At 49.6% G+C, this 18,745-nt stretch overlaps 1 protein-coding gene across 5 annotated transcripts in view; it reads right to left on the bottom strand.

The window, feature by feature from the left end:
- The window catches only part of DLEC1 (DLEC1 cilia and flagella associated protein), a 247,281-nt gene that overhangs the window by 191,356 nt on the left and 37,180 nt on the right, over window positions 1-18,745 (bottom strand). For all 5 annotated transcript variants that reach the window (XM_063921795.1, XM_063921794.1, XM_063921796.1 and 2 more), the window contains exons 4-5: window positions 12,555-12,711; window positions 1,902-2,012 (exon numbers count right to left, since the gene is read on the bottom strand). In XM_063921795.1, coding sequence (XP_063777865.1) covers window positions 1,902-2,012; window positions 12,555-12,711 — 268 coding nt within the window. The remainder of the gene's footprint in view (window positions 1-1,901; window positions 2,013-12,554; window positions 12,712-18,745) is intronic.

The raw sequence follows: 18,745 nt of genomic DNA, 5'->3' as shown, positions 1-18,745 counted from the left end.
GATATGGTCGATGCAAAACTGCAGCCGGTGAGGACACATGTAAGAAGGGAAATATTTTGCTAGTTTAGCTGGTTGTGCCTTATCATCAAGCTGCTCTGTTTGTGAACTCACATCAACCAACCTGATTTTTGAACATACAGCAAGGCTATGCACACATTAGGACAACATCGCAAACCATGCAATGTCGTCCGCAACGGGATCCGACATCGGCAAGTGCATACACACTTGCCAATGTCGGCTGCGACGGGGGGAGGAGCAGGGCCATCCTGCATGCGGCAGCATGGCTCACGTAAGCAATATCGCACGTCAGGCATACATGCAGGTCCGACGTGTGATGCAAGATACGACCCGCGGGAGCGCGCATCATATCCTGTATCAAGCGTACACACTATACAATATCGCAATGAACTGGCCAATATCAGCCGACTCCTATGCAATATTGCATAGTGTGTATGCACCCTAAGCGATCAAATCTAATCATGACTTAAAACGTCAGATCTCCTTTCTTGCTGCTTGAGATATCAGGACAATATTGCCAAACACATCCAGACTGAATTACCCTTAAGACATCTGACTTATTTGCGATGTAATAGTGTAATGGATAGCAAGCTACTGCAGCCAACCATCGCACAATAGGGTTAATTCAGAGTTGATCACAGCAGCAAATTTGTTAGCCATTGGGCAAAACCATGTGCACTGCAGGGGGGGGGGGGGGGGGGGGGGGGGGCAGATATAACATGTGCAGAGAGAATTAGATTTGGGTGGGTTATTTTGTTTCTGTGCAGGGTAATACTGGCTGCTTTATTTTTACACTACAATTTAGATTTCAGTTTGAACAGACCCCACCCAAATCTAAAGGGGGGTACACACAGACTGAGCGACGTTCACTTAATTTCTAAGCAATCTGATGAGATTGCTTAGAAATTAAGTGAACGTTGCTCTGTGTGTAGGGGTGCCGGCGACAGCGATGCGCGGCTATTGCTGGTGCTAAATTGGCCTGCATGCAGGCACAATCTGGCAGGTCGCTCATTTCACCGCTGGGTGAAATGAGCGGCCCCCAGTGTCCCCCCCCCCCTCGCTCAGCCCACATCGTGCTGTGCTGAGCGGGGGTAGAGATGTGTGCTGAGCTGTTCGCTCAGCACACATCTCCTTCCACATCTCCTCATCTGTACGGCCCTTTACTCTCTCTGCACATGTTATACAGTATCTGCCCCCCCCCTGCAGTGCACATGGGGGGTCATTCCGACCCGTTCGCTCGCTGCGTTTTCACGCAGCAGAGCGAACGGGTTCCTGCTGCGCATGCGCCGGCGCCTTTGTGCGCCTGCGGCACGGCCGACGGCTGTGGCAGGACAGCGATCGCCTCTGCCTGATTGACAGGCAGAGGCGATCGATGGGCGGGAGGGGCGAAACGGCGTAGTTTAGCGGACGTTTCGTAGGTGCGGTCCGGCCAACGCAGGCCGGGGAGCAAGGAGTAGCTCCCGGCCAGCTCGCTAAAGCAGCGCTGGCCGGGAGTTACTCCTGAAGTGCAAAGGCATCGCCGCTGTGCGATGCCTTTGCACTTCTGCGAGGAGGGGACGGACTGACATGCAGGGCGGACTTGCCCTGTGCTGGGAGTCCCCCCGCATGTCAGGAAAGTTGATCGTAGCTGTGCAAAATGACCCCCATGGTTTTGCCCAACTGCTAACAAATTTGCTGCTGCGATCAACTCTGAATTAGGCCCAATATGCGTGTATTGTCAACTAATGGTTAGCATGGATTGGCATAAGTCCTTGGCATAGACACATCCTACAATTACCAGGTTACAGGACAGCCTAGGAGACCACATAAAGGTTGAACTCGATGGACAAATTGTCTTTTTTTCAACCTCAGAAACTATGTTACTATGTTACTATATTACATACCTTTAGGAGCTTTTGTAATGGGATACACATCAGTGATGTAATCTTTAGGACAGATGAGTTTATGCTTCTTGAGAAGGTCATCATCCACACACCATCTAAAGTACGATTCCACTGTGAAGAAAAAGCACTAGTCACTATAGTAATGTGGGGTGGTCTTCAGTATGCCGACTGACGGGATCCCGGCGCACAGTATACCGGCGCCGGGATCCCGACAGCCGGCATACCGACACTTATTCTCCCTCGCGGGGGTCCACGACCCCCCTGGAGGGAGAATAAAATAGTGTGTTGCGCGTAGCGCGCCACCGTGCCCGTAGCATGGCGAGCGCAGCGAGCCCGCAAGCGGCTCATTTGCGCTCGCCACACTGTCGGTAAGCCGGCGGTCGGGCTCCCGGCGCCAGTATGCTGGTCGCCGGGAGCCCGACCGCCGGCATATCGTAGTGAACCCAGTAATGTGCACTCACTATAAAGTGCACTTTGTCACCAATATAAAGAGGCAGCAATAATACTAAGTAATGAACAATATGCAACTTATCCATTAATTAAAAACTAATGACATCACTGAGGCTTGACGTGCAAAGTGCCTCGTTCCTCAAGATAATAGCCATGCTAAGTGAGATGCATATAATATTTGCATCCATGCGTAAAGGGGGTGAGAGTTGGCACATAGGCATGGTCAATAAACAGCATGATCATGGGGCAAAATATACACCATGCACACCAGTGAATAGGTGCTTATGTGCCTGTTTGGAGGCGGGTCACTTGCAAATGCTCGATCTCCATTGCAAGTTACTAACTATTACTAACAAGCTGACTGTCTAAAAATACTTCCCATTTATGCTAATATTTTAGTACGATACAGTGAAATGATCGGTCTACACTAATAAAGCATATTTCCTAGTCAGCTTTAAAAGGGGAAGGAAACTGATATATTTATTAAGTGGTACTTAAATTTTGTAAAAGCATCTTGTTTGAATTTTGTTTTTCATGTTCCCACCTGCAGTTTAATTAGTTATTAATAACACTGCCCAGCCATGTATTATGGGTGGTCATTCCGAGTTGTTCGCTCGCTAGCTGCTTTTAGCAGCCGTGCAAACGCTAAGCCGCCGCCCTCTGGGAGTGTATTTTAGCTTAGCAGAAGTGCGAACGAAAGGATCGCAGAGCGGCTACAAAATAATTTTGTGCAGTGTCAGAGTAGCTCCAGACTTACTCAACGCTAGCGATCACTTCAGACTATTCAGTTCCTGTTTTGACATCACGAACCAGCCCTACATTCGCCAAACCACGCCTGCGTTTCCCCCAACCATGCCTGCATTTTTATCTGGCACGCCTGCGTTTTTCCACACACTCCCTGAAACCGGTCAGTTGACACCCAGAAACGCCCACTTCCTGTCAATCAGTCTGCGGCCAGCAGTGCGACAGAAATGCTTCGCTAGACCTTGTGTGAAACTACATCATTCGTTGCATTTGTACGACGCGCGTGCGCATTGCGCCGCATACGCATGCGCAGAAGTGCCGTTTTTTTTGCCTCATCGCTGCACAGCAAACGAATGCAGCTAGCAATCAACTCGGAATGACCACCATAGTGCGTACATAGGCCCTCATTCCGAGTTGATCGCACAAAGCTGCTTTTTGCAGCCCGTGCGATCAACTAGTCGCTGCCTATGGGGGAGGATTTTTTTGCATAGCAAGGCTGTAAACGCTTGTGCAGCCCTGCTATGCAAAAAGATTTTTTGCAGTTTCTAAGTAGGTCCTGACATACTCACCGGCTGCGATGTCTTCAGCGTGACTGGTCCCGGAGTTGACGTCAGACACCCACCCTGCAAACGCCTGGACACGCCTGCTTTGGACTCACCACTCCCAGAAAACAGGTGAGTATCCGCCCCGGAACGCCTTCCGCCTGTCAATCTTCTTTCGATCGCCGCTGCGATCGCTTTCGTCGCTGTCCCTGTCATTGCCCAGATGACGTGCATGCGCAATGTGGCCGCCGCGCATGCGTAGTTCCGACCCGATCGCACGGCTGCGAAGAAGTGCAGCGTGCGATCGGGTCGGAATGACTCCCATTGTTGCACTGGTTTTTTGAGCATTTTTATCTACCTCTGTAAAGCCACAATCCTTCTGCAACCTTGCCACATTTTCTTCTATTGTTTGAAGGAGGTGTACTCAGAGCCGTAACTAGACATTTTGGTGCCCTGTGCCAAAAAACAGAATTGGTGCCTCCCTCCCCTCATATTTAAAACAGGAATAGTGAGCACCAAAGATGCTCAATAAAAATAAAGGGGCGTGATTTCACAGGTAAGGGGCGTGCTCACAGAATAGTACCAATTCGCACTACACAGCACAATAGTGTCCGTTATTCACATTACACCACACAGTAGAACCCATTATACACATTACGTCAGAGTATTGCCCGGGTGTGGTTCATCAAATCGACAGTATCTAGGTCGACAATGTTTAGGTCGACAACTATAGGTCGACAGTCACTAGGTCGACATGGATGGAAGGTCGACAGGGTTTCTAGGTCGACATGTGCTAGGTCGACAGGTCTAAAGGTCGACATGAGGTTGTTGTTTTTTGTGTCGTTTTCTTCGTAGAGTGACCGGGATCCCCAATTAGTGCACCGCGTCCCCTCGCATGGCTCGCTTTGCTCGCCATGCTTCGGGCATGGTGCCTTCGCTCCGCTCGGCACAGATTACCGTTCCAATCGTAGTCCACGTGGATCGTTCAGTATGAAAAAATTCAAAAAAAGAAAAAAAGTGTGAAAAACTCATGTCGACCTTTAGACCTGTCGACCTAGCACATGTCGACCTAGAAACCCTGCCGACCTTCCATCCATGTCGACATAGTGACTGTCGACCTATAGTGGTCGACCTAAACATTGTCGACCTAGACACTGTCGACCTTCAGACCGGATCCTGTATTGCCCATTATAGTTTACTCCATACAGTAGTACTCCTTATACACATTATGCTTCACAGTAGAGCCCCTTATACACATTACGCCACACAGTACTACCCCTTATTCACGTTATATCACAGTAGAGCCCCTTATACATGTTATGCTACACAGTAGAGCCTCTTATACATGTTATGCTACACAGTAGAGCCCCTTATACATTACGCCAAACAGTATAACCCCTTATACATGTTACGTCACACACCAGAGCCCCTTATACTTGTTCCGCCACCTAGTAGAGCTCCTTATACATGTTACACCACACAGTAGCACCCCTTATACACATTATGCCCCATAGTAGAGTCTCATTCCTCCTCCTCATCATCATCTCTCCTCCTCATTCCAACTCCTCCTCAGTCCTTCTCCTCATCATTCCTGCTTATCTTCATTTCTCCACCTCATTACTCCTCCTCCTCATCATTCCTTTTTCTCATTCCTCCTCATTCTACTTATCATCATTACTCCTCCTCTCCCCCACCCCCAGGGAGCTGCTGTGCTGCTTACCTAATTTGTTCCACCCAGCTACAAAATGGCTCCTCAGTTGATTATGCCCAGCAGCAGTCACTCTGGAGAGACGCATGACATCTCTCCCACCAGACTGTGGGAGACACGGGAGGCAGAGCTCACTCAGCTCAGCCAGGACAGCGGGCCGAGAAGCCAGGTGCCCACTACTGAAACGTATATAAGAAATATACATCACAGCGGGCACATGGCAGATTGCGACAGCCATTTCCGCCTGCTGGACATCTGCCCACTGTTAAATGGCATTAGCTGCACCACCCTAGTTACAGCCATCGGTGTACATGCTAGCAGAGGCCAATTTAGGGGTCTGTCTGCCCCTAGACACAATATTACTGCCCCACCAGATAGAAAAAAGATAAAAAAAGATATATAACAAATTTGTGTTGCCTCCAGTAATATAATAATAAGAATTTACTTACCGATAATTCTATTTCTCATAGTCCGTAGTGGATGCTGGGGACTCCGTAAGGACCATGGGGAATAGCGGCTCCGCAGGAGACTGGGCACATCTAAAGAAAGCTTTAGGACTATCTGGTGTGCACTGGCTCCTCCCCCTATGACCCTCCTCCAAGCCTCAGTTAGGATACTGTGCCCGGACGAGCGTACACAATAAGGAAGGATTTTGAATCCCGGGTAAGACTCATACCAGCCACACCAATCACACCGTATAACCTGTGATCTGAACCCAGTTAACAGTATGATAACAGAGGAGCCTCTGAAAGATGGCTCACAACAATAATAACCCGATTTTTGTAACAATAACTATGTACAAGTATTGCAGACAATCCGCACTTGGGATGGGCGCCCAGCATCCACTACGGACTATGAGAAATAGAATTATCGGTAAGTAAATTCTTATTTTCTCTAACGTCCTAAGTGGATGCTGGGGACTCCGTAAGGACCATGGGGATTATACCAAAGCTCCCAAACGGGCGGGAGAGTGCGGATGACTCTGCAGCACCAAATGAGAGAACTCCAGGTCCTCCTCAGCCAGGATATCAATTTTGTAGAATTTTACAAACGTATTTGCTCCTGACCAAGTAGCTGCTCGGCAAAGTTGTAAAGCCGAGACCCCTCGGGCAGCCGCCCAAGATGAGCCCACCTTCCTTGTGGAGTGGGCATTTACAGATTTTTGGCTGTGGCAGGCCTGCCACAGAATGTGCAAGCTGAATTGTACTACAAATCCAACGAGCAATAGTCTGCTTAGAAGCAGGAGCACCCAGCTTGTTGGGTGCACACATGATAAACAGCGAGTCAGATTTCCTGACTCCAGCCGTCCTGGAAACATATATTTTCAGGGCACTGACAACGTCTAGCAACTTGGAGGCCTCCAAGTCCCTAGTAGCCGCAGGCACCACCAATAGGTTGGTTCAGGTGAGATGCTGAAACCACCTTGGGGAGAAACTGAGGACGAGTCCTCAATTCCGCCCTGTCCGAATGGAAAATCAGATAAGGGCTTTTTCAGGATAAAGCCGCCAATTCTGACACGCGCCTGGCCCAGGCCAGGGCCAACAGCATGACCACTTTCCATGTGAGATATTTTAACTCCACAGATTTAAGTGGTTCAAACCAATGTGCCTTTTGGAACCCAAAACTACATTGAGATCCCAAAGTGCCACTGGAGGCACAAAAGGAGGCTGTATATGCAGTACCCCTTTTACAACGTCTGAACTTCAGGGACTGAAGCTAGTTCTTTTTGGAAGAAAATTGACAGGGCCGAAATTTGAACCTTAATGGACCCCAATTTCAGGCCCATAGACACTCCTGTTTGCAGGAAATGTAGGAATCGACCCAGTTGAATTTCCTCCGTCGGGCCTTACTGGCCTCGCACCACGCAACATATTTACGCCAATTGCGGTGATAATGTTTCTGCGGTTACATCCTTCCTGGCTTTGATCAGGATAGGGATGACTTCATCCGGAATGCCTTTTTTCCTTCAGGATCCGGCGTTCAACCGCCATGCCGTCAAACGCAGCCGCGGTAAGTCTTGGAACAGACAGGGTCCTTGCTGGAGCAGGTCCCTTCTTAGAGGTAGAGGCCACGGATCCTCCGTGAGCATCTCTTGAAGTTCCGGTTACCAAGTCCTTCTTGGCCAATCCGGAACCACGAATATAGTGCTTACTCCTCTCCATCTTATCAATCTCAGTACCTTGGGTATGAGAGGCAGAGGAGGGAACACATACCCTGACTGGTACACCCACGGTGTTACCAGAGCGTCTACAGCTTATTGCCTGAGGGTCCCTGGACCTGGCGCAATACCTGTCGAGTTTTTAATCATGTGGAAGACTTCTGGGTGAAGTCCCCACTCTCCCGGGTGGAGGTCGTGCTGAGGAAGTCTGCTTCCCAGTTGTCCACTCCCGGAATGAATACTGCTGACAGTGCTATCACATGATTTTCCGCCCAGCGAAGAATCCTTGCAGCTTCTGCCATTGCCCTCCTGCTTCTTGTGCCACCCTGTCTGTTTACGTGGGTGACTGCCGTGATGTTGTCCGACTGGATCAACACCGGCTGACCTTGAAGCAGAGGTATTGCTAAGCTTAGAGCATTGTAAATGTCCCTTAGCTTCAGGATATTTATGTGAAGTGATGTCTCCAGGCTTGACCATAAGCCCTGGATATTCCTTCCCTGTGTGACTGCTCCCCAGCCTCGCAGGCTGGCATCCGTGGTCACCAGGACCCAGTCCTGAATGCCGAATCTGCGGCCCTCTAGAAGATGAGCACTCTGCAACCACCACAGGAGGGACACCCTTGTCCTTGGTGACAGGGTTATCCGCTGATGCATCTGAAGATGCGATCCGGACCATTTGTCCAGCAGGTCCCACTGGAAAGTTCTTGCGTGGAATCTGCCGAATGGGATTGCTTCGTAGGAAGCCACCATTTTACCCAGAACCCTTGTGCATTGATGCACTGAGACTTGGCTCGGTTTTAGGAGGTTCCTGACTAGCTCGGATAACTCCCTGGCTTTCTCCTCCGGGAGAAACACCTTTTTCTGGACTGTGTCCAGGATCATCCCTAGGAACAGAAGACACGTCGTCGGAACCAGGTGCGATTTTGGAATATTGAGAATCCAATCGTGCTGCCGCAACACTACCTGAGATAGTGCTACACCGACCTCCAACTGTTTCCTGGATCTTACCCTTATCAGGGAATTGTCCAAGGAAGGGATAACTAAAATTCACTTCCTTCGAAGGAATATCATCATTTCGGCCATTACCTTGGTAAAGACCCGGGGTGCCGTGTACCATCCATACGGCAGCGTCTGAACTGATAGTGACAGTTCTGTACCATAAACCTGAGGTACCCTTGGTGAGAAGGGTAAATTTTGACATGAAGGTAAGCATCCTTGATGTCCCGAGACATCATGTAGTCCCCTTCTTCCAGGTTCGCAATCACTGCTCTGAGTGACTCAATCTTGAATTTGAACCTCTGTACGTAAGTGTTCAAAAATTTTAGATTTAGTATCGGTCTCACCGAGCCGTCCGGCTTCGGTACCACAACAGTGTGGAATAATACCCCGTTCCCTGTTGCAGGAGGGGTATCTTGATTATCACCTGCTGGGAATACAGCTTGTGAATGGCTTCCAAAACTGTCTCCCTGTCAGAAGGAGACATCGGTAAAGCCGACTTTAGGAAACGGCGAGGGGGAGACGTCTCGAATTCTAATTTGTACCCCTGAGATATCACCTGAAGGATCCAGGGGTCTACTTGCGAGTGAGCCCACTGCGCGCTGAAATTCATTGAGACGGGCCCCCCACCGTGCCTGATTCTGCTTGTAAAGCCCCAGCGTATACTGAGGGCTTGGCAGAGGCGGGAGAGGGTTTCTGTTCCTGGGTACTTGCTGATTTCTGCAGCCTTTTTCCTCTCCCTCTGTCACGGGGCAGAAATGAGGAACCTTTTGCCCGCTTGTCCACGAAAAGACTGCGCCTGATAATACGGCGTCTTCTCATGTTGAGAGGCGACCTGGGGTACAAACGTGGAATTCCCAGCTGTTGCCGTGGCCACCAGGTCTGAAAGACCGACCCCAAATAACTCCTCCCTTAATAAAGCAATACTTCCAAATGCCGTTTGGAATACGCATCACCTGACCACTGACGTGTCCATAACCCTCTACTGGTAGAAATGGACAACGCGCTTAGACTTGATGCCAGTCGGCAAATATTCCGCTGTGCATCACGCATATATAAAAATGCATCTTTTAAATGCTCTATAGGCAAAAATATACTGTCCCTATCTAGGGTATCAATATTTTCAGTCAGGGAATCCGACCACGCCAACCCAGCACTGCACATCCAGGCTGAGGCGATTGCTGGTCGCAGTATAACACCAGTATGTGTGTAAATACCTTTTAGGATACCCTCCTGCTTTCTATCAGCAGGATCCTTAAGGGCGGCCATCTCAGGCGAAGGTAGAGCCCTTACAAGCGTGTGAGCGCTTTATCCCCCCTAGGGGGTGTTTCCCAACGCACCCTAACCTCTGGCGGGAAAGGATATAATGCCAATAACATTTTAGAAATTATCCGTTGTTATCGGGGGAAACCCACGCATCATCACACACCTCATTTAATTTCTCAGATTCAGGAAAACTACAGGTAGTTTTTCCTCACCGAACATAATACCCCTTTTTTCGGTGGTACTCGTATTATCAGAAATGTGTAAAACATTTTTCATTGCCTCAATCATGTAACGTGTGGCCCTACTGGAAGTCACATTCGTCTCTTCACCGTCGACACTGGAGTCAGTATCCGTGTCGGCGTCTATATCTGCCATCTGAGGTAACGGGCGCTTTAGAGCCCCTGACGGCCTATGAGACGTCTGGACAGGCACAAGCTGAGTAGCCGGCTGTCTCATGTCAACCACTGTCTTTTATGCAGAGCTGACACTGTCACGTAATTCCTTCCAACAGTTCATCCACTCAGGTGTCGACCCCCTAGGGGGTGACATCACTATTACAGGCAATCTGCTCCGTCTCCACATCATTTTTCTCCTCATACATGTCGACACAAAAGTACCGACATACAGCACACACACAGGGAATGCTCTGATAGAGGACAGGACCCCACTAGCCCTTTGGGGAGACAGAGGGAGAGTTTGCCAGCACACACCAGAGCGCTATATATATACAGGGATAACCTTATATAAGTGTTTTTCCCCTTATAGCTGCTGTATAGTTAATACTGCGCCTAATTAGTGCCCCCCTCTCTTTTTTTAACCCTTTCTGTAGTGTAGTGACTGCAGGGGAGAGACAGGGAGCTTCCCTCCAACGGAGCTGTGAGGGAAAATGGCGCCAGTGTGCTGAGGAGATAGGCTCCGCCCCTTTTTCGCGGACTTTTCTCCTGCTTTTTTATGGATTCTGGCAGGGGTTAAATGCATCCATATAGCCCAGGAGCTATATGTGATGCATTTTTTTTTGCCATCCAAGGTGTTTTTATTGCGTCTCAGGGCGCCCCCCCCCCCCAGCGCCCTGCACCCTCAGTGACCGAAGTGTGAAGTGTGCTGAGAGCAATGGCGCACAGCTGCAGTGCTGTGCGCTACCTTGTTGAAGTCAGGACGTCTTCTGCCGCCGATTTTCCGGACCTCTTCTGCCTTCTGGCTCTGTAAGGGGGCCGGCGGCGCGGCTCTGGGACCCATCCAAGCTGGTCCTGTGATCGTCCCTCTGGAGCTAATGTCCAGTAGCCTAAGAAGCCCAATCCACTCTGCACGCAGGTGAGTTCGCTTCTTCTCCCCTTAGTCCCTCGATGCAGTGAGCCTGTTGCCAGCAGGTCTCACTGAAAATAAAAAACCTAATCTAAAACTTTCACTAAGAAGCTCAGGAGAGCCCCTAGTGTGCACCCTTCTCGTTCGGGCACAGAGATCTAACTGAGGCTTGGAGGAGGGTCATAGGGGGAGGAGCCAGTGCACACCAGATAGTCCTAAAGCTTTCTTTAGATGTGCCCAGTCTCCTGCGGAGCCGCTATTCCCCATGGTCCTTACGGAGTCCCCAGCATCCACTTAGGACGTTAGAGAAAATATAATTTAAGTATGTGGCCTGCTACTTAAATACATACAGGCTGTGCTGCCTCTGCCTGTCACAACACCGCAATCATGTCATGCCAGATAAGGCTTGTGCTCTTCAAGGAGGGGGCGGGGCTAGCTGGACTGATTCAGAGGGATCCGGAGTCCGGACATGTGATCAGCAACCCTTAATCTCACCCCCGGAGCACCCAGATTAAACCCATACCCACATGTGCCAAAATAATTTGTCTGTCCTCCCACTAATATAATATAAACAGCCTTATCCCACAAAAATAAACCAAGATTACATAACACCCAACCGCCCAATTTCAGTGGGACAGTCCCATTTTTCGGGCACTGACCCAACCACTGACCGCAGTGTCCTGTTGGTGGGGCTGAGGTTGGGGGGGGCACTCTGTCGCCACTTCTCTACTTTGGTCATAAGCACTGTGCCAGGAGAGGCTGAGGGCTGCCCAGTAGCTACCCTGCGTGGGTTCGGTATGTATACCGGCAGGAGGGCAAGCGCAATGAAGCCCCTTGCAGGCTCGCTGCGCTCACCACGCTGCAGGATCAGTGGCAAGCTACACTTGCCACAGGTTCTATTCTCTCTCTATGGGTGTCGTGGACACCAATAGAGGGGGAATCACCTAGCTTGCCGGTATACCGGCGGTGGTATGGTGCCCCCGTCGGGATCCCGGCGTCGGTTTTGTGACTGCCGGGATCAAGATGAGCGGTATGCTGACCATATACTCCCTGCGTGATGAAAACAGGGGCATGATGCGCAGCCATCCTTCTAAAATGTGCGCACCCCCCACGAATCATGATGCAATGTCCAATTTCAGGGGTGCGCACGAAAAGCTGTACCCCGTCCTCCCCAATTTTGTGAGGTATGAGATTATGTTTATGGCTACAAAGCAAGGTGTATTTATCCATATGGCCAGCACTAAGTAGCCCCATTCCCTGGCCAGATTCTCAAGAATATACCACATTTTGCACCTCCTGGCCCAAAAATACATGATGTTCTATGTAGTAACAGGACAATAAGCCATATGTTCAAAAAGAACACAAAGAACAATAAATATTATCATTTTGTGTTTTCACATGAACTGCAACATATCAGAACACAATTCTTATATAATATGGTTCATCTACGTCAGTAATGTTGCATTAATTCATCCAGAGTAATCTTACCTGCGGGTAACCCCAGACTTTGGAATGTCTCCCCAGCTTCATTCTTCAGGGAGGTAAGTCTCCGCTCCTCCTCTGCAGTAGCCCGCGCACGTGCCTGAATGATGTGTCGCTCTATCATGTCACACTCAGCCATTCTGCGATCATACTCTGTGCGGACCTAAAGTACAAAAGAGTGTGTACAGAACAGCCCTGCAATTCCTGCACAGGATCCATGGGTTTGCTTCACTGTAAAATTGTTCGCTAATAAGACTTATACACTCATCCCAAATAGAAATCAATGTATCTTGTTTTGTTGTACTCTGATCACAGCTAAACATGTAGCTTACACAATACAACATTTAAAGTTAAAAATAAGAATTTACTTACCGATAATTCTATTTCTCGTAGTCCGTAGTGGATACTGGGGACTCCGTAAGGACCATGGGGGGATAGCGGCTCCGCAGGAGACTGGGCACAAAAGTAAAGCTTTAGGACTACCTGGTGTGCACTGGCTCCTCCCCCTATGACCCTCCTCCAAGCCTCAGTTAGGATACTGTGCCCGGACGAGCGTACACAATAAGGAAGGATTTTGAATCCCGGGTAAGACTCATACCAGCCACACCAATCACACCGTATAACTTGTGATCTAAACCCAGTTAACAGCATGATAACAGAGGAGCCTCTAGAAAAGATGGCTCACTACAGCAATAACCCGATTTTTGGTAACAATAACTATGTACCAGTATTGCAGACAATCCGCACTTGGGATGGGCGCCCAGCATCCACTACGGACTACGAGAAATAGAATTATCGTTAAGTAAATTCTTATTTTCTCTGACGTCCTAGTGGATGCTGGGGACTCCGTAAGGACCATGGGGATTATACCAAAGCTCCCAAACGGGCGGGAGAGTGCGGATGACTCTGCAGCACCAAATGAGAGAACTCCAGGTCCTCCTCAGCCAGGGTATCAAATTTGTAGAATTTTACAAACGTATTTGCTCCTGACCAAGTAGCTGCTCGGCAAAGTTGTAAAGCCGAGACCCCTCGGGCAGCCGCCCAAGATGAGCCCACCTTCCTTGTGGAGTGGACATTTACAGATTTTTGGCTGTGGCAGGCCTGCCACAGAATGTGCAAGCTGAATTGTACTACAAATCCAACGAGCAATAGTCTGCTTAGAAGCAGGAGCACCCAGCTTGTTGGGTGCATACAGGATAAACAGCGAGTCAGATTTTCTGACTCCAGCCGTCCTGGAAACATATATTTTCAGGGCCCTGACAACGTCTAGCAACTTGGAGTCCTCCAAGTCCCTAGTAGCCGCAGGCACCACAATAGGTTGGTTCAGGTGAAACGCTGAAACCACCTTAGGGAGAAACTGAGGACGAGTCCTCAATTCCGCCCTGTCCGAATGGAAAATCAGATAAGGGCTTTTACAGGATAAAGCCGCCAATTCTGACACGCGCCTGGCCCAGGCCAGGGCCAACAGCATGACCACTTTCCATGTGAGATATTTTAACTCCACAGATTTAAGTGGTTCAAACCAATGTGACTTTTGGAACCCAAAAACTACATTGAGATCCCAAGGTGCTACTGGAGGCACAAAAGGAGGCTGTATATACAGTACCCCTTTTACAAACGTCTGAACTTCAGGGACTGAAGCTAGTTCTTTTTGGAAGAAAATTGACAGGGCCGAAATTTGAACCTTAATGGACCCCAATTTCAGGCCCATAGACACTCCTGTTTGCAGGAAATGTAGGAATCGACCCAGTTGAAATTCCTCCGTCGGGCCTTACTGGCCTCGCACCACGCAACATATTTTCGCCAAATGCGGTGATAATGTTTTGCGGTTACATCCTTCCTGGCTTTGATCAGGATAGGGATGACTTCATCCGGAATGCCTTTTTCCTTCAGGATCCGGCGTTCAACCGCCATGCCGTCAAACGCAGCCGCGGTAAGTCTTGGAACAGACAGGGTCCTTGCTGGAGCAGGTCCCTTCTTAGAGGTAGAGGCCACGGATCCTCCGTGAGCATCTCTTGAAGTTCCGGTTACCAAGTCCTTCTTGGCCAATCCGGAGCCACGAATATAGTGCTTACTCCTCTCCATCTTATAATTCTCAGTACCATTGGGTATGAGAGGCAGAGGATGGAACACCTACACTGACCGGTACACCCACGGTGTTACCAGAGCGTCTACAGCTATTGACTGAGGGTCCCTTGACCTGGCGCAATACCTGTCGAGTTTTTCCCAACGGTTTATAATCATGTGGAAGACTTCTGGGTGAAGTCCCCACTCTCCCGGGTGGAGGTCGTGTCTGCTGAGGAAGTCTGCTTCCCAGTTGTCCACTCCCGGAATGAATACTGCTGACAGTGCTATCACATGATTTTCCGCCCAGCGAAGAATCCTTGCAGCTTCTGCCATTGCCCTCCTGCTTCTTGTGCCGCCCTGTCTGTTTACGTGGGTGACTGCCGTGATGTTGTCCGACTGGATCAACACCGGCTGACCTTGAAGCAGAGGTCTTGCTAAGCTTAGAGCATTGTAAATGGCCCTTAGCTTCAGGATATTTATGTGAAGTGATGTCTCCAGGCTTGACCATAAGCCCTGGAAATTCCTTCCCTGTGTGACTGCTCCCCAGCCTCGCAGGCTGGCATCCGTGGTCACCAGGACCCAGTCCTGAATGCCGAATCTGCGGCCCTCTAGAAGATGAGCACTCTGCAACCACCACAGGAGGGACACCCTTGTCCTTGGTGACAGGGTTATCCGCTGATGCATCTGAAGATGCGACCCGGACCATTTGTCCAGCAGGTCCCACTGGAAAGTTCTTGCGTGGAATCTGCCGAATGGGATTGCTTTGTAGGAAGCCACCATTTTTCCCAGAACCCTTGTGCATTGATGCACTGAGACTTGGCTCGGCTTTAGGAGGTTCCTGACTAGCTCGGATAACTCCCTGGCTTTCTCCTCCGGGAGAAACACCTTTTTCTGGACTGTGTCCAGGATCATCCCTAGGAACAGAAGACGAGTCGTCGGAACCAGCTGCGATTTTGGAATATTGAGAATCCAACCGTGCTGCCGCAACACTACCTGAGATAGTGCTACACCGACCTCCAACTGTTCTCTGGATCTTACCCTTATCAGGAGATCGTCCAAGTAAGGGATAACTAAAACTCCCTTCCTTCGAAGGAGTATCATCATTTCGGCCATTACCTTGGTAAAGACCCGGGGTGCCGTGGACCATCCAAACGGCAGCGTCTGAAACTGATAGTGACAGTTCTGTACCACAACCTGGGGTACCCTTGGTGAGAAGGGTAAATTGGGACATGAAGGTAAGCATCCTTGATGTCCAGAGACACCATGTAGTCCCCTTCTTCCAGGTTCGCAATCACTGCTCTGAGTGACTCCATCTTGAATTTGAACTTCTGTATGTAAGTGTTCAAAGATTTTAGATTTAAAATCGGTCTCACCGAGCCGTCCGGCTTCGGTACCACAACAGTGTGGAATAATACCCCTTGCCCTGTTGCAGGAGGGGTACCTTGATTATCACCTGCTGGGAATACAGCTTGTGAATGGCTTCCAAAACTGCCTCCCTGTCGGAGGGAGACGTCGGTAAAGCCGACTTGTCACGATCCGGGTATCTGGACGCCATTACTTACCCTTCAGATGCCTCCTAAGGCGGGCTCAGCGTTCCAGGACCGGATTCCGCTGTTCCTAAGTTTCCACATGCAGAGTGGTCTTTTCATCAGCCGCGGCCTCCGCTGTGCCCGCGTGGTTAAATGTGCATCTATCAGCCTGGCGTCTCCTGTCTCCGGTGGCCGGCGCCGCCATTACTGTTTCCCAGACCACATGGATTACAAACCAAACTTCCCTCCAAGTGTCTGCATGGGCGCAGCCATCTTGGATTCTGTCATCTGATCATTTCCACCAATCTGCTGTCTGTGTTGTTGATTTGCATAATTGCCTAGCCAACCCCTTCCTTGCTGCAGGTATAAGTAAGCTGTACCTGAGCAAGGAAGACGTCAGTGCTTTGGTTGTCAAACCTAGTTCCTGTTTGTCTCTCTTCTATGATTGTCTTCCAGGTTCCAGCTCCTGTCTCAAGACTTCCACCATAGAGACCCGCACCAGCATTCCACCTGCGGTGTAGCCTGACTCTCCAATCCATTGTGGATTCATCTGTTTCCAGCTACAACACTACCTGCTTCCAGCCTCAGCTTCCAGCAGAGTACAGCTTCCCTTAAAGGGCCGGTGTCCTTTCTACACTTTACCACTCTCCACCGGAATTATTATTTCTCCGCTCTCAAGTTCTACATTTCAGTTCACATTTCATCGCTCCCAAAGTTCATTTATTATTTAACTGGTTCCAGCCAGTATCCACTCCGTGCTAACAACAGTCTGGTTCCAGCCAGTATCCACAGCAGCTGTTTTACCTTCAGCAACCCAGCTCTTCCTGGAACACCAGCTGGTACAATCCTGGGTTATCTCCATTGCTACAGCCGGGCCTGGTAAGGACTTTCCATCTAGAAGATCATAAGAACTATCTCACACTACCAGTGCCCTGTGGCTCCTGCCATGCTGTAGTACTCAGGAACTGTATTTATTCTTTGCTGACTTTTACGTTTTCTTTTATTGCTGCTGTGATGCGGAGTTGTCATAATAAACATCATTGACTTTTATCTAAGTTGTCGTGGTCACGCCTTCGGGCAGTTATTATTCATGTTACTTACATGTCCAGGGGTCTGATACAACCTCCCAGGTTCCGGTACATCTCAGCCCCTACAACTGAGGCTGCCTCCCGTCAGCTCAGGCCCTCAGTTGTGACAGTAAGCACTGACCTAATGAATCCAGCCGGAGACCAGGATCAAGCGGCCAGGCCGATGCAAGAACTGGCAGCCCGACTAGAACATCAGGAGGCTGCACAGGGCCACATCATCCGCTGTCTCCAGGATCTCTCTACTCGGCTGGATGGGATTCAGACAACTCTCCGTGGATCAGGCGCGTCTGGTGCGTCAACCACAGTGACTCCAGCTATAACCCCACCCACCTTACCCATTTCTGCTCCACGTCTTCATCTTCCAACGCCAGCAAAATTTGACGGATCTCCAAGATTCTGCAGGGGATTTCTCAACCAGTGTGAGATTCAGTTTGAGCTACAACCTGGCAATTTTCCCAGTGACCGTACAAAAATTGCCTACATTATTTCTCTTCTCAGTGGCTCAGCCCTTGATTGGGCATCACCGGTATGGGAGAGGTCCGACACCCTGCTATCTTCTTACACTGCATTTGTGTCAACATTCAGGCGCATCTTCGACGAGCCAGGCCGGGTAACTTCAGCTTCGTCTGAGATTCTCCGTTTACGCCAGGAATCACGTACTGTAGGACAATATCTTATACAGTTCCAGATCCTGGCATCCGAACTGGCATGGAACGACGAGGCCCTGTATGCTGCATTCTGGCATGGTTTATCCGAGCGTATTAAAGATGAGTTAGCTACCAGAGACTTACCCTCCAAGTTAGATGAGCTAATCTCACTTTGTACGAAAGTTGACTTACGTTTCAGAGAGAGAGCAACTGAGCGTGGAAGATCATCTGCTCCAAAATCTTCTACTCCTCCTCCTCGCCAACTGTCACCAACTACAGATGAACCCATGCAAATTGGCCGTTCCCGTTTAACTCCTGCTGAGCGCCGAAGACGTCTCTCCGAGTTTCTCTGTCTGTATTGTGCAGCTCCGTCTCACACCATTAATGCCTGTCCCAAACGTCCGGGAAACTCCAAATCCTAGCTCGCCAAGGAGAGGGCCGGCTAGGAGTAATGATCTCCTCTCCATCTCCTCAAGATTGTAACCTCCCAGTCTCGCTTCAAGTTGCTCAACGTTATCAGAACGTCATTGCCCTCCTGGATTCCGGAGCAGCTGGGAACTTTATTACTGAAGCCTATGTTAAACGGTGGTCTCTACCCACCGAGAGACTTCCTTCGTCCTTTTCCTTAACTGCTGTGGATGGCAGTAAAATTTTTGATACAGTTATTTCTCTAAGGACTCTACCAGTTCGTCTGAGAGTGGGAGTTCTTCATTCCGAACTTATTTCATTTTTAGTGATTCCAAGAGCCACACATCCTGTGGTCCTGGGCCTTCCATGGCTCCGTCTTCACAATCCTACAATTGATTGGACGACTACGCAAATCCTGGCATGGGGTTCCTCCTGTACTAAGACATGTTTGTTTAAAG

This window comes from Pseudophryne corroboree, chromosome 5 (genome assembly GCF_028390025.1).
Source record: "Pseudophryne corroboree isolate aPseCor3 chromosome 5, aPseCor3.hap2, whole genome shotgun sequence".
NCBI classification, from domain to species: Eukaryota; Metazoa; Chordata; class Amphibia; order Anura; family Myobatrachidae; genus Pseudophryne; species Pseudophryne corroboree.
The sequence above is the reverse complement of the archived record's forward strand: the minus strand, read 5'-3'. Positions and strand labels throughout refer to the sequence as shown.